The 16,532-nt window shown below is 42.5% G+C and overlaps 1 protein-coding gene across 2 annotated transcripts in view; it reads left to right on the forward strand.

Annotated features, from left to right (window-relative positions):
* Positions 1–15,206, forward strand: part of LOC144829528 (SH2 domain-containing protein 1A-like) — a 600,010-nt gene extending 584,804 nt beyond the window's left edge. For both annotated transcript variants that reach the window (XM_078688754.1, XM_078688753.1), the window contains one exon: positions 10,723–15,206. Coding sequence is in view for 1 of the 2 variants with exons in the window: in XM_078688753.1 (XP_078544879.1) it covers positions 10,723–10,770 (48 nt within the window). In the remaining variant the exon portion in view is untranslated. The remainder of the gene's footprint in view (positions 1–10,722) is intronic.
* Positions 15,207–16,532: the final 1,326 nt, after the last annotated feature.

Consider the following 16,532-nt stretch of genomic DNA (forward strand, 5'->3'; position numbering starts at 1 on the left):
TCCATCATCTCCTTGTGTTTGATTTGTTTGTCCTAAGTTGGCAGGGTTTGCCCAGACGTGGGTCCCTTGCTCACTTTGCCACTGGATACAAGTTTGCCTTGCTGATAAGGTGCTGTTAGGCCGAAACCAGTACTAGGATGATTGTTTACGGTCCAGGGAAGACATGGCTTGGCAGTTCAGGCTGGACTGTTCCCATGAGGCACAGGGTCAAGACTGACTTGCATATTGCTGTGTCTGAACTGGGGTGGTGAAATGAGCTAAAGAACAATGATGAATTCAACCCAGATCTGTGACTGGGGCAAAGTGTCTGAAAAGTTTTGGTGTTCCGTCTATCATCTCCTTGTGTTTGCTTTGTTCGCTCTAAGTTGGAAGGGAATCCTCAAATGTGGGTCCCTTGCTCACTTTGCCACTGGATTCAAGCTAGCCTGGCTGATGAGGGCTGTTAGTTGAAACTGGTCCCAGGATGCTTGTTTCTGGTCCAGGGAAGACACAGCTTGGCAGTTCAGGTTAGACTGTTCCCATGAGGCACCAGGTCAAGACTGATTTCCCTACAGCTGTTTCTGAACTGAGGTAGCGAAGTGAGCTAAAGAATGATGATGGATTCAACCTAGATCTGTGACTGGGGTGAGTGTCTGAAAGGTTTTGGCGCTCCGTCCATCATCTCCTTGTATTTGTTTTGTTCGCTAGCCTAGCTGGTGAGGGCTGTTAGCCCGAAACCGGTCCCAGGAGGCTTGTTTCCGGTCCAGAGAAGACATGGCTTGGCAGTTTGGGCTGGACTGTTCCCATGAGGCACAGGGTCAAGACTGAGTTGCAAATAGCTGTGTCTGAACTGGGGTGGTGAAGTGAGCTAAAGAACGATGATGTATTCAACCCAGATCTGTACCGAGGGGTGAGTGTCTGAAAAGTTTCGGCGCTCCGTCCATCATCTCCTTGTGTTTGCTGTGTTAACCCTCCACAGTTGTCATGAGCACCTCATAAAATTCTCGATGAAAAATGTATTTTTTATCAGTGCTCACCAATTCTAGGAGATCATAGGAGCCCATAACAATGTTTAAGAGATTGATCTTTCTGAAAAAAGACTTGTATGTGCACATACTGGAAAAAAAACAATACCATGGCATATCTCATTTCATTTCATCAACTTTTATTCGATTATAGACTTGTATAATCATAAAAAGTACATTTAAAACAGGGAAATATAACATAGTAAAAAAGAGAAAAGTCAATGTGCTATTGATCACAGAACTGGCATCGCTATATCGAACAGAAGATGTCAAAGTGGGTTACTGTTATAGAAATGAAACAAGTTTAGAAGTTGACTTTGCGACAAGTTGATATTACAATTTTAAGAAAGGTCGCTATCATTTTTGCTTCATGCGGGGATTTCGGGGATTGTAAGTGTGAAAGTGCTGAATGTGATTGTCTAAGACCGCTTAAGCGGAGGAGGGGCAAAATCCATGTTTTCCTTGCTAGTCTGTAGTACTTGCAGAAAAGGACAACATGTATCGTTGATTGTTCAGAGACTCCATCGCAGGGGCAACTCATCAGTTTTCTAGACCAGTTCTTCATTTCTGGAAATGAGACCAGACGGAAAAAAAGATTGAACCGGAGTCTTGTGATTAAAAACTTTTCATAGTTTGAGAGGAAGTATGTCAGATATGGCTGTATGAGTTTCCCTGTCTGCAATATGCGAGATTTTTCATTATGTTTTTTGATAATCTCAGCTTGGTTGCGGAGTTCCCTTAAGTGACCCATGCATAGTTCCTTCAGATGTTTTTTCGAGATATCTTCTATTGAGGGGGGTTCGAGGAAGTAGTGCTCGCAGTCAAGGTCTAAAAAGAATTTGTGAATATAATTGAGCCAAGGTATTTTCTTCCAGTACGCTAGGCCGAGACATTCGGTGATGAGGGAGCGGGTGATGTGACTTTCGGGGTTACACCATATTCGCTGCCACAGTAGAATGGGCTGGCATCGTATGGTGTCGGTCATATATTCCATACCCAGTTCCCGATGTGAGGCTAGGATCGGGGAGCTTTGGGGGAGAGCTAGGATGTATTTGATAAAAGCGTTCTCAGTAACCTGGAGTTGGTCAATACATCCATAGCCCCAGATGCCTGCTCCGTACGTGGCCACACTGTGGCATTTTGCATAGTATATCGTTATTAGTTCCGCTGGAGCTGGTTTGCCTAGTTTCCTTGAAAACGCACTTAATGCTGATACTGCGCGACGGAAACTAAGGTTTCTAGCTTCCACTGCCTTAGTCCAGTTCATTTTGTCTTCCACTAAAATGCCCAGGTATGGGTACACCGATGTTTTTTCTAATCTACTGTTGTTAATGGATATGGGCTTAGAGACTCCTGGTCTTGGTCCGATGGTCATTGTGAAAGTTTTTTTGATATTAACTTTCAATCCCAGGGAGTCCATGAAAGTCACATATTTGTTTAGCTGTCGCTGGAGTTGGTTGGATGTCCGTGCCAGGATGACAGAATCGTCGGCATATAGGAGGATTGGTATCGGGCGATGATCTATCAGCGGGAGGTCCAGGCTCCCTTCCAGCATGGCCTGTTCGAGCCCGTTTGTGTATAAATTGAACAGGAAGGGAGCCAGCACGCACCCCTGCCTTACTCCTCGTGATATTTTAAAGGGACGTGATAGTTCGCCGCCAATGCCATAACGAACTCGACCTTCTGCGTTGGTATATAGCTCTCTCAGGAAGGCTAGTATGGGAGGGTCCACTCCGAGGTTTTCCAGGATCTGCCATAGCTTTGCATGCTGTACGCAATCGAAAGCCGCGCTTAGGTCTACATAGACCAGATAGATGTTACCTCCTTTAGCGCGTGTGTACTTTCCAGCCAAAAGGACGAGGTTTAGGGCCTGTTCCACCGTTCCGAGCCCCTTCTGGAAACCATATTGCAGGTCAGTGATGATGTTATTCTCCCGGGCCCATGATTGTAGTCGGTCCAGGAGTATTTGACCTGCAATCTTGCCCGTAGAGTCCAGAAGGGAGATCGGTCGGTAGCACGCGGGGTCATTTCGGTCCCCTTTCTTAAAGATGGGCAGTAATGTCGATGTGGACCATGATTGGATGAGACCAGTTTCGGCAACTGCTGCCATTACCCGTGTGAGTATTATTGACCAATAATCGACATTGTGTAGGAACAAGTCCATGGGAACCCCGTCTGGGCCGGGGGCCTTGCCAGGATTTGAGGCCTTGATTGCCTTTCTGACCTCGTTGAGGGTAAAACGTAACCTAATGGGATAGATATTTCTCTTTGCTGTTTCAGAGTCTTGTGTTTGAATTATTTGAGCAGCACCCGTTGGTATTGCAAAAATTTTTGTAAAGTGGGAGACCCAGTCGTCCTCAGTTATTGCCACATCAAGGTGGTTTGGGTCAGTGATGTTAGCCAAAAAGGGTGATCTTATGGTCTGCCAGAAAGCAGTGCTATCTTTCCTTGCTGCACTGTCGTGTAGTTGAAGCCATAGATCTTGCTTTATCCGCTTTTTGCGATTTTTCCGGGCGATATTATAGATTTTTCTCCGTTGTGAGATTATTTGGAGATCCCTCGGTTTCTGTCTTAGAGCTTCTTTAAGGGATGTAAGGGTCTTTCGGCAGTCAGTGTCAAACCATCTCGTGGTCGGAAGTCTAGGCTTGTTTTTAGTGTTTATGAATAGCTCGTCCCTTATTGCTTCCTGGATGTTATTAAAGGAGGTGATAATTATTTTTGGGGATGCCTCGGGGGACAAACAGTTCGTTAACCAGAGATGCGTTTTTCCAAGAACCCTTTGTGTTATCTCTTCCAGGTCGATCTTTGACCATTTGATTGCGTAGCCATTCGTCTTCCTCATGGCCAGCGATTGTTGGTCAAGAGAGCTGGCTTTTGCAGAGAGTGTTCCTGATTTTTTCATGAGGATTTCCACACTAAGAGGATAGTGGTCACTGATTGGATTAGACCCTGTTTTGTAGTTTTTTAGTTGCCCGTTATAGGAGTTTGAAGCTAAAATATAGTCGATGGTAGACAGAAAGCCTCGCCCGTGAAAGGTGGGTAGAAAGTCCTGCACCGGGTTGACTAATTCGTTAGCAAAGTCAAGGTCTAGGGTGAAGAGAATTTCATTTAGTTTGTTACCACCCGAGGTGTGCACAAAGTGGGGAATGGGATTTCTGAGTTCGTTCTGGAGCCCACAGTTCCCGTTTTTGTAATTTGGGCACAATGATAAATTGAAGTCACCTCCCCAGATGTACTTGAGTATGGAATTGGGATTTGTCTTCTGAAGTAAAAATAAGTATGCCGCTATTTCGTCTAGGTGTGAGCAGCATTCCTGAGTACCGGTGTTATTATAGTAGTTTATGAATACATATAAATTTTTCTTTGATTCCATTGGCTGTGTGACTTGAATGATTTGAAAGATGTGTGTTTCCTTTAATAGTTTTACAGTGAGTGAAACAGTATTGGAAAAATAGATCATGAGTCCACCTTTAGGTCTTCCCATAGTACTAGGTACTGCTTTGGTGAAGAATGTTTTGTAGCCCGCTAAATGAAGTGGAGTTGTGCGCCAGGTCTCTTGTAGGCACAGGATTTGTTTGCTCCTTGCTGTGTCGAGCCATGAGGGACAGGTTATTTTTGTTGTTAAGCCTGCAACGTTCCAGTAGGCAATGGCTAGGCTCAAAGTTGGTAGTTCCTTCGCAGTTGCGAGTGTTGTCGGGTTGGTGATATTCGCTGTGGCTTGTTGGACGGGTATTCCCAAGTTGATATCGAGTTCTGCCAGAGGGATGTTTGGTGGAAGCTTTTTTGAGTGTAGAGATAGTACCTCGGACTTTAAAGATGTTGCATGCTGCTTGGAGATTGCTGATTGTGACCTAATATCAAATATTTGTTTGCTAAGTTTGTCCCGGGTTGGTCAATCGACCATTTCGAGACAATCGAAACGGTTTTGGGTTGGAAAGGCCTGCCATCCTTCGTAGGTTTGGCAGGGTCTGTCCTGCCAATATGGGCTCTGGCGTTCTCTGGGCCTTTCTCTTGGTCCGCCCCTAGCTATATGATCATAAGGGTTTTCAATCTGTTTCCATGGCGCTTGATGCCATGGCTCCTGATTCCACGGCTCTTTGGGGAGCTGGTGCCATGCCCAGGGTGGAGGGTTACGCTGCTGTTTCGGTGGAGGATAGAAGAAAGAGAGATGTCGAGCGTCGATCCCCCCTTTTTTGTTGAGCTGTGGCCATGCACAAATATAGTCTACTGTTGAGGGATCTCTGCACGTTATAATGATACAGTCTCCACGTATTGATTTTGCCGTTTTGCCTATCCAGGCTACCCTACGGGCTGTGGTGATCCCTCCCGATAGATGGGATTCGAGAGGTCTATTGATGCTTAGCCACTGCATGGCTTTATTTTTAAGTGACCAAGCAGTTTCTGATGTATCGTCGGTTAGCTCTGGCACTCCTGTGAGGACTATTGTGTAGGGAGTAGCTTCCGGGGGCAAATAGACAGGACGTCTAGTTGGTGGAGGTTTTTTGGGTGTGTTTTTTGGAGTCTTTTGGAAGGGAAATGATTTCAGTGGAAGGGTTTCGGACCTTTTTTCTAAGCAGGCTCTGCTGGTGTCTGTCTTTATCGTTGGGTCTGGAGTGTCTGTCTTGTCTGTACCTGTGCTTACTGTTTGCTGTACAGTTATAACAGAAGGTTTCTCTTTCTGAGGTTGAGACGTTTTAGCTGCAGGTTTGGAAAGCGTGATGTTTTGTTTGAGGTTTTTCTGTGCTAGGGACGTTGGGTTTGTGTGGTTGGCTGTTTTCTGCGTGGGTGCTTGATTCTGTTTTTTAGGTGGCTGCGAAGTGTTACGCTGCCCCTTTATTTCTATACGGGTATTTGAGTCTAGGAGGGTGGCCGAAATTATAGTTAGTTGGGCTTCGAGATTTCTAATGCTGAGTTGGATGGGCTTTAAATATTGATATAGGAGGTCTTTTATTGTGGTAAGAACTTGCGAGGTGATTCTGCAAGTTTTACATTGATTTTCAATATAGTCGTTTGAGATTGCCTTGTGTGGGAGGATAGTTTCTGGGAGAATTAGTGTGCTATGGGACGTGGAGTTTAAATGAGATGTTGTTTGTTCCGAGCACGGGACACTAGGTAGTTCTTCATTATTTACTGAACGGGTTTTTGGGATTGCGCCTTCCCTATCACCTTTCTGGGGGGGCTTTTCGCTGGATTGAGCGTCCCCCTGAATTTGACAACCGGCTAGATCAGGGGTTACTTCCAGGTCGTCAAATGTTATGGAAAGGTCTGACTCAGAATGTGTAACTGACAGGTCTACCACCGACGGTACTGTGTTTAAATCGGGTGCTGACAGTGTCACTGGGAGAGAACAATCTTGTGTGTTGAGATTGATGGGGGAGGTGGCGTTTGCTATAGCGCCTAATGAGGAACGCTTCGCGTGTGCACTCATAAGGTCTAATGATACTCTCTTCTCCATCAGAGCTATGCTCTGGTTTATTGTCTCATTGACCCGCGAAATGAATAGATCAATAGGGCCTGTTACTTGTGCTACCTCCTGCGCGTGTTTAGATTTTGGCTTAGAGGTGCTCCTTGTTTTTGGTGGCATGTTTGTTTATTGGGTCAGTGATAAAAGAGAGGTGGCCCGGTCCGGTCTCTACCGGGCACTAACGGGCAACAACGGGCCCGCCCTTGGCCCGCGCGCGTCCCGCGATGCGCGTTATGAGCCCTGTTTAAGTAGGTGTGTTGTAGGGAAGGGGCGTGGCACTGGGAGGGGGCGCAGCTCACGCGGGAAGAGGGAACAGCTGGTGTTACTGACGCTGTCCCTCGCAGTCCCGGGGCCGCGCCTCTCACCTCCTCTGCGGCCTCGCGTCTCCTCGCTCCTCGCTCAAGGTCCCGGTCAGCTTTGGCAAATGAAGGCTGCTCCTGCAGCAATGACAAATCAGGCTTTAAAAACGCTGGTAGGTCAGTTCAAACAGCAACCTCTATGGCGAGCGGCTCCCGCGAAGCGGGGGCCGCGAGAGGTTTTGTACGCCTTGTAGGGGGCGGGGCACTGGGAGGGGGCGCGGCTCACGCGGGAAGAGGGAACAGCTGGTGTTACTGACGCTGTCCCTCGCAGTCCCGGGGCCGCGCCTCTCACCTCCTCTGCGGCCTCGCGTCTCCTCGCTCCTCGCTCAAGGTCCCGGTCAGCTTTGGCAAATGAAGGCTGCTCCTGCAGCAATGACAAATCAGGCTTTAAAAACGCTGGTAGGTCAGTTCAAACAGCAACCTCTATGGCGAGCGGCTCCCGCGAAGCGGGGGCCGCGAGAGGTTTTGTACGCCTTGTAGGGGGCGGGGCACTGGGAGGGGGCGCGGCTCACGCGGGAAGAGGGAACAGCTGGTGTTACTGACGCTGTCCCTCGCAGTCCCGGGGCCGCGCCTCTCACCTCCTCTGCGGCCTCGCGTCTCCTCGCTCAAGGTCCCGGTCAGCTTTGGCAAATGAAGGCTGCTCCTGCAGCAATGACAAATCAGGCTTTAAAAACGCTGGTAGGTCAGTTCAAACAGCAACCTCTATGGCGAGCGGCACCCCATGGCATATCAAATTCAGGGACCGGTTGATAAAGAACTTCCACTGTCAAGGCAGAGGAAATGCAGTCATGGCAGGATCTCCACTCTGTAGTTTTTCACTGTGGCAATCCCACCACAAGTACAGATGCTCTTTGGGAATCGCACCAATTTCTAAAGATCTGAGAATATATGAAAAAACTGTTTCTGAAAAGAGTTGATGAATGTCAGTTAGTCTCTTATTTGCCCATCTTCTGCTGAGTCTGAAAAAAACAGAGAAAGGAGGAATCACCCCATAATGGAGTATATTGATTCATTTTAGTAATTTTGAAAAATGTATACCGATCCAGTCATATTAGCCTGGCAACCTGTATCACCTCGAAACGGGAAACATCACTTACAACGCAACTTTTACCACGCAATGCTTTTACATCGCAGCTTTTACAACGCACACCATTACAACGCATTGCGCTGGGGGGCGCTCTAGGAGAGGGAATAAGTTTAATTTACTGTCCAACACCTTCCCTAGTGTCCACGGGGACTGGAGTTGGAATAGTAAATTAAACTATTCACTATCCAGCACCCCAAAGCGCTATGCGTTGTAATGGTATGTGTTGTAAAACTTGCGTTGTAAAAGCAATGCCGTACATCCCCTTGAAACGTACATGTGTAAAAAGTGGGAGCTATTTGTTGAGAGAAGCAATGTCTTGTACATTTCCCTAATGCCATTTAATACATACAGGCTAATCAATTATCAGAATTGCTTAATACAAAGCAACACAGGTGCTGGCCTTTTGTAGCACAGTAATACAACTTGAACTCAGATAAGCCCTAGCAGCCTTTATGTTAATTTAATGTAATGAAGCTATTTTCTGGCTTCATTAGCCTTATCATTAAGGATAACTTCAGTTTTGGTAGTATCCAATTTATATCCTGAGATTTTCTCAAAACAAAATGCCTCCTCCTCAGTAGCAGTAACAGATGGTCTAGCATTACTGCCACATCATCAGCATATGTCATGAATTGAATCTCTGCTCCATAAACCGCTATAGGTAAAAATGCTCTTGTTATTCTTCAGTCAATTCAAAAAAGGTTCTAGGTATAGCACTTATAACAGTGGGGGAATTGGGCATCCCTTTTAATCTTCTCTTATCCAAATTCATCAGCGATCTGACCCATAATTATAACTGAAGCAATGGGGCTGGTATATTGCACATGTACACGGCAGAGAAATATTTGACTAAAACCATCACTTCCATAACTTTCCTTAAGATTTGCCAAGACACTAACAACATCTTTCTCAGCATCAAGGAGGATTATACCGGCAGTGTACACATAATAGCAAAGAACCAGTTAGCAGAAATGATATACATGGTAGAATCTCATCCCAATATAAATCCATGCCAAAATAAAGGTTTGACAACTCAAGATAGGCACATTGCAAGAATGTAAAGGGCATTAATTAAAGAGATGGGCCTGTAGGAACCTTTCTCATCAGATGTTTGCCCCACTTTCACATATATAGCAATGCTAATAGAATTCCATCAAGGTGGTATATGTAAGGCTTGATCAATCCATTTCCTTATTTGCAATAAACTCATTTGAAATGTAATACTCACTTAGAGCCTTGCTAGATACTAGCGATCACCACATCACAAAGCCTTACTCCGATACCTAAGGAGTTAACCAGGGTACATTTAACTTTGGAGCCTCAAACAAAGTTAAATAACTCTCAATTTGTTCCATAAAGGTTTAATATCATACGCACATAGCTGCTGATAGTTTACCTGAAACTGCCTTAGTGTTTCCAAGTGACCTTTGACAATATTACCATTGTTATCCTTGATACCCTTAATTACGGCCATATTATGCTTTTCCTTTATTTTATTCGCTAGAATCCTCCCAATAGATTCTCCGTATATTTTGCTACCCTTTTTAGTGATAAATGCCTCAGCAACTTTCTCTCTAAAGTGCTGGCCACTACGTTCAATCATTTGTAAATAGCTTTCCTTTTCCTTAGGATTAGAAAGTCGGATAGAGTTGGTGTATTTCCAAAGTTACTCTTGTCATCTTCTCTCATTTGCCCTTCTTTTCTCATTTTATTCTGCCATGTATTTCACCCCTTATATATGACTTCAGTGTATCCCAGACTATATTAATGGATACAGACCCAACATTAATTAAGAAAAAAGCCCTGTTTATGGGATAATGTAAACCTATGGTATACAATGTCAGAGAGCAGATATCAATCTAAAATTCACTTCTTATTCTCATTGTATTCGGCCTCATTTTATGAGCCAATAATATCGGGGTATGGAATGACATTAAATTATGACAAACTTCAATACTAATATTGGTTATTAAATTGTAAGGCGCGAATGTCATATCACTGTTAGAATAATGTTTGTGTACATGACAAAAGATCAAGGTTTACTGATCCGGGGAATGCATAAAGTGTAAAAACAAACTTTTACTTCAAACCTCCATTTTAAAGAGAAATAACTTTCTATATAAGTCTCACTCTGGAAAAGGTATAGATTGCCGGCGGGGGTAGCCGCGCGCTTAATCAAATTCCATAATCCATAATCCATTGCTCTTCCTTTTAACAACAGCTATACCTCCTATTTCTTAAGCTTTACGAAACTACTAACACATGACCTTCAGAAACATTTTCCACCTATGTCTAAATGTTTACTCTCTGTATTTTCTTTTCATGTTCCCCAAATTCCTAAGCATCGTAAACAAATGCAGAACTGCTCAATGTAAAGCATCATGTACTATTTAATATCCATTTTTTTTCACAGATTATAATCCCTGACTACTTCGTTCCTGTTAACTCCTATTCTCTATTTGTTACTTACAAGACACAAACGTTATCCATTGCTTTAGAGCTGTCCTAGCTTTGTGCTATGTACTTTACAGTGCTTTAATTGACTTATCTTTCATCCTGGGTACTTGCTCTGATGTTACCTGCTTGCCTATGACATGCATTTTGTATTCTGAGCACTGCTGTCCTTTCCTTGCTTGAATGGTTCGCTGGCTAAAGATATGCTGTATAGAGTTCTAAAAACATAGATACATAAACACTCAATTTCAATTTACACACTTAAATGACCCAAAGTAAATATTTGTGAATAGTAGGCTTTCACCTTTTAAAAACGCATTTTTTTGAACTAGATTTCCATTTTTTTTATCACAGGTTGATTCATCCAATCAGAGAAAAGAAGAAAACACATACAGTATCTAGAACTTGGATTCTTTGAAGCATTGAAGACGCCCACGTACATCTTTTGCACAATGTGCAGAAATGTCTTTGTATGAAACTCTATACCATGTTTAATAAAGCGCTGATCATTTCGCCTCATTTATACCTTTAGTGAAGGGTACACAGCTGAATGGATTTTCCGTGTGTGCACTGTTGCTTGTTGTCTTTTGTAAGACAATGTTTTTCATTAATTGTTCTACCTGTTTCGTTGTACTGAAAGAAAAAAATACATTTGCAATGTCACTAGAAGTATTTTAAAAATCAATCAATCAGCATTTGTAGAGCTCGCCATCCCTGGGGGTATCTGGGTGCTGGACCCTAGGGGTATCTGGGCCAGATACATCATCATAGAATAAAGTATTCGATACAAATATTTGGCCAAATGCTTCAATGGTTCTAAGAAAGGATCCTCCCTGCCTGGGCCCCTTTTTTAGAGGAGCAAGACAGGTGGCAGACACTCAGGGTATGTAGGGGGGGTATATTTTGAGGGTAAGTGGCTATGCACCCCCTGTTTGCGGCATGAAAGGGCAGTGCCTCATTCTCAACCATTGCAATCTATTTAACGTTATTCGGAAAGCGCTAATAATTGAAAACCTATGACATTTTAGTGATTTCAAAACAGAATTTCACTATGGGAGAATAACCCATAGTTACAAATGCACAGTCTACGTGACCCCTGTACACAGGGCCAATTCACACTGTTTGGCTTAGCTTGCGTTTTGTAATCAGAGCCAGGGCTAACCTGACCTTTTATCACACCTTGCTTTGCCCTGGAGGAATGGGCCCTTTAAATGCCATTTTGTAAGTCTCAGGGCTGCTGCTGCCGCATTTGTGACTTTATTGCAGCATGCACAGTGGAGGAGAGGGTAATGGGGAGAGATCCGAGCAGAGAGAGAGAGAGAGAAAAGAAAGCAGAGAGAGAGAGACAGAGAGAGAAAATGGATGGGCAGACAGAGAGAGGGGGCGGTGAAGGAGGGAGTGGTGAAGAAGGGAGCAGAGCTGGTTTATACATTGCTTTGCCAGGGCTTCTTTTGGTTTCCAGTCCGGTCCTTCCTAAATGTCCAATACCCTATCAGAAAGCCTGCAAAGAGGGCACAGCCGTTCTGTTCTTACTAATTTTATATGAATATTTCCTAGTTATTTCCATAATCTCCAGGGTTTGGGGCCAATTCACAAAAGATTTTAGGGGTAAATTAATAGTGCTACAGCAGTACTTACTTCAGGTACTCATGAAATGTTCAGTGTAAATACAGCTTAGCCTCTTGTTGAAATGGTGAAATAGAATAAAACTGGAGTTTTGAAACTGACTCATTTTTTCTCCATCAAAAAGGTGCTGTTGAGAAGCCAGCATTCGCCGTGGTCACCCTAAATTATAGTTGTATGTATGAAATGTTTTCAATAACCCTCCCTACCCCGCCCCCTAATGAACTGAGACAAATGCATTACATTACAGAGTTTTGTATCAAAAACGTGAGCAACGCTTGTGTTTACACTTGTATTGTGCAGGTTGGTGTTTTAAAACTGGTCTTCATTGAAGTCTCCACATGCCCCTCGAGCCCCTCTTTTATGCTCACTGAATTTGTTTTTTTCTCAAACTGTGTTATTGATTTTAAAAATAAAAGCAAATTCAAAGTCAATCTTTTAAGAGGAAATGTGTGAGGAAAGTGTGCTACTAGCACATACACAAAATAGCAAAAGACTCCTAAGGTGTCAGTTTTCATGGAATTGTACAATTAAAGGCAGAGTGGAAACGTATGTGGGAATAACCTGGTTTTAAACTTTATTGAAAAGGCCTATTTATGCATCATGAAAAGTATGTGGTAATGCATCGCTTTCTTCAGCATGTGTTGCACCACTTATCAAACAGCTACACTAGACACAGACTCTGACAAACTGAACAGTAAAATCCAGATGCATTTTCAGAATAACCACAAATATGCATGTAATCTTCATTTAAATTCATTGGGCTAGATTCACAAAGCAGTGTGTGCACTTCTATTTAACTTGGGGGGGGAAATTACATGATTTCCGCGTGCAAATTCACCTTTGCAGTTTTCAAAACATGAATCTGCACTCATAAATCATATTATTCACATCTAATATTAAGTGAGAGTAAATCTGCTCACCTTTGTAGGAAGTCACTGCTCCAAGGTGGGAATCTCTTTTGTAGTAGCTAGACACCAGCACATGTTTAAGGTAGTAGATTTTCACAAGCTTTTACAACACCCATTCCCATCCAGGCTATCCTCAGGAATTTACTCCTGTCAAGGAATGGAGTAAATATTTATCTACCCACACAATCCCTATCTAGTGAGGGTGTATGGGAAGAGGAATGTGCTGGAAAGTATTTTCTCACCGGGGAAAAACATTAGTATGTGAGGAAAAACATTAGAATGTAAATTACAAAGCATCTACGTCAAATCTAGGTGTAAACCTACAATTTTAGATTTCAATTTTGTTGTGAGCCCTGTGTTGTGTACCTTTGCCGCATACCTTAAAACCTGACTGGAGTTTCCTATCTGGTGAATCTTTGAATTTAATAGCCCTAAACTCTGGAACTATATTTCAAGTTTGCGATTTGGGTTTGAAATCCATGTGTTCATAATTCAATAGAGCCTTTCTTTACCCAGGTGAACACAGTGACATTTATATGTTGCCCATGGTGTATAAACTGTGCACACAAACATATACACTTGCAAAGGGTTTGAATACTGTTTATTTAAAAGGAGTAAAAAGCTGAGGCTAAAAGTATGTATGGCATGTAGAGTTTTGTGTTTTATTTAGGGGAGTTCCTTATTGGCTTTTAGGGAGTACAGTTAACTAAACAGTATGGTTGCTAACTTTTACTAGAGGGAATAATATAACTGGATATTAGGTATAATGAAGCCTGGTTTAAAGATGTTCCCTGATTTCCAATTCTTATTTGCGATAAGTAAACGTCTCCATAAATTCAGTGATTCTGTAGGCTCTTATGTTAACCAAATACATAGACAGAACAACTATGTTTGTTGCTCAGTACATGGTATTGCTGGACACCTGAAAATGATATGTTTGCAAAGTTTTACAAAAATAGTTTAGAATATGCTGTGTTTTTTAAAGTAAAAAATGATTCCTCGCCCCTTTCCCCGACTTCAATCGTTCACACCTCTATCTCCTCTTCTTAAATATCCACAGTCTGAGGCCTGGCCACAAACCACTTATTGAAGCAGATTTAACAGCATGTACGATCAAAGATAAACAACACCCATACCCTAAACACCAGAGTGAAATACGTGTAAGTGACTGGTGCAGGTCTATCCATTTCCCTGTTAATCAATTATCAGGTATCATTTCACTGAGGCATCTACTTATTGGAGTGATGAGAGTAGTGTTCTAAGGAGAACATACAATCTCCGTCCTATATGCAATGTCTCAAAAATTGCTGTTTTCTTCTGAATTATGTAGATTGCACTTAGAGCTGGGCTAAATTTTTATGTTGAATGTCGATATTGAAAGAAGTCAAGACCAGGCTCAGTGAAACTCACTGAAACTCAGTGGCGGCTGGCAGGGAACAGGAGAGGCGAGGCAGGAGGGACAAAAAATACATTAAAAAACACTTAACCTTTGCTGGCAGCTGTCTCTCCTCAGCTTCGGTCCCTTCTCACATTGCCTTCTCCTCAGCTGCGGCGGAAGCAGGAAGCTCACAGGCTTCCTCCCTTAAGCCAATCACAATGCTGCAATGCAGCCATGTGATTATTCTGAGTGCCGTCGTTCGGCACTCATTCGTGGAATGGGATCCTGGGCATGTTCCTCACCAGGCTGTGTAATGCAGCCTGGGGGGGAACATGCAAAGTACACATGACTGTTTGGCCGGTCAAACAGTCATGCACACTTAGAGTGTGCCACCACCCCTCCACTTGGGACCCCAGCCCCGCCCCTACCTAGCCACGTTGTGAAAAATAAAGTGATAATAACGGGATTATCATTTTATTTTTCATTTCTCCTGCTCTGAGAGCAGTGGGGCAAAGCTCCAACGCCTTAGCGGAGGAGCCGCTCCTGCTGAAAACTCCCAGGAGTCATAGATTTCTGTTGTCTTACTCTTGGAAAATAATACTTGTTGTATTAATGCGTCCTACCTTATGTGCATAACAGGATGATTTAATCAAGAAATCCACAACAAGACAATTATAGCCATACAATGAGAAAAACAATGTGTTACTTACAGATGAATTACATTGTGTGTGGGGTCAAAAGATTGGCTCAATGGTTTTTAACAGAAACAAATAATCACTGGTAAGACACTGTAAAATATTTTAATTGTTTCTGGACAAACAGGTACTACTAAATTTTTTCGGTTATTGTCACATCCATATTTTTGATTTCATTGTCATTCTTGTATTGAACATATTTTGTTTTGTAATAAACCATTTAGAAGTGTGTTTCCTTTGTTGTCTTTGTTGGAAAAAGGATTTGTGACAGCATTATGCACTTGTTTCCACTGGCAAATGGTAAATTTACCATTTTGAATGTTGATCTCCTCAGCAGAGGGGGACTTTTCCAGGTCTATGCAACACTATAAATGTGAAGAAATCTCTTCTTTCGAGGTAGAAGACACAGTATGATCTTGATACATTTAATTTGATTTTCTTACAACACAAAAAACTCAGCGATTCATAGAAAGGAATGAAACAAGTTCTCGTTAAGGTACTTCTTGATAAATGTATAGTAGTTTGGCCACTTTTTCAGGCTGTATGAGTGGTATACAGGCAGCGGGGACAGAAAGGTTTCTGCGTCTACATACTGAAGGTCCGCCCATCTGTAACTTAATTGCTGTTACAACAGAGTACCCTTTCCGCCAACATATATATCATACTCTTAGTATAATCCTACTTGGAGAAATGCCTGCATAGGGGTCCATTAATTTCTATTGAGGTTGAAAAATGTTTAAAATGCTTATATAACAATAGTACAATGTCTTTTACTGCACAAGGCCTATTTGTATTTTAAGTGCTTTCTACTACGCTGCAACACCAGCTTGACATCTCTTTGGAGCGCTAGCATTTAGAAGGATTTTAGGAGCTGTATGAGATTAGTTATAGTGCCACTGTCCCTAAGAGGTTGTTTTCCGTGTCCTGGTTAAATTAGATCACAACCTCTTCAAATTAAACTCCCAGCAAAAGACAGCTTAAAAAGCAGTTTTTTACAGAGTTTGAAAATGTGTTTGTGGCTTAGAAGAAATGTAGACATTGTGACACAGAAGCTGTGCTGCCAGTTTAGTTACCTTCGCAGCTCCACATGTTCACAAAGCAAAGTTCACTTCAATGGAATCTGTCTATAGAGAAATTTGCCCGTGAAGTAGCAACATCTATTAATAAGAGAAGTGGTGACTTGTGTCTCTGTGGTGCAAAGACAGAATATCGAGTAAAAAATATTGAGATGCACAAATATCGAGTCATTAATATCGTGGTTCAGAAACATCGACAGCAAGAATATCGTTGTCAAGAATATCAACTTAAGGTAAATAATATCAATTTGAAAAATATCGAAGTGTTTAATATCGTTTGCAAAAATCTAGTTGTTAAAAATTTTGTTTTTTATTAATGTTATGTATATTAGTATATATTTTATATGTATGTTTTGTATGTGTTTTGTATAAGAATTGTTTTTATTTTTAATATATTTGTAAACATTTTTGAAGATATGAATTTTGTTTTTTATTTGAATTTTGCGTTTTTAGTTCCGTAGCGGGTTGTGGGTTTATGGGG

The sequence above is a fragment of the Lissotriton helveticus genome, chromosome 4_1 (assembly GCF_964261635.1).
Source record: "Lissotriton helveticus chromosome 4_1, aLisHel1.1, whole genome shotgun sequence".
NCBI lineage: Eukaryota > Metazoa > Chordata > Amphibia > Caudata > Salamandridae > Lissotriton > Lissotriton helveticus.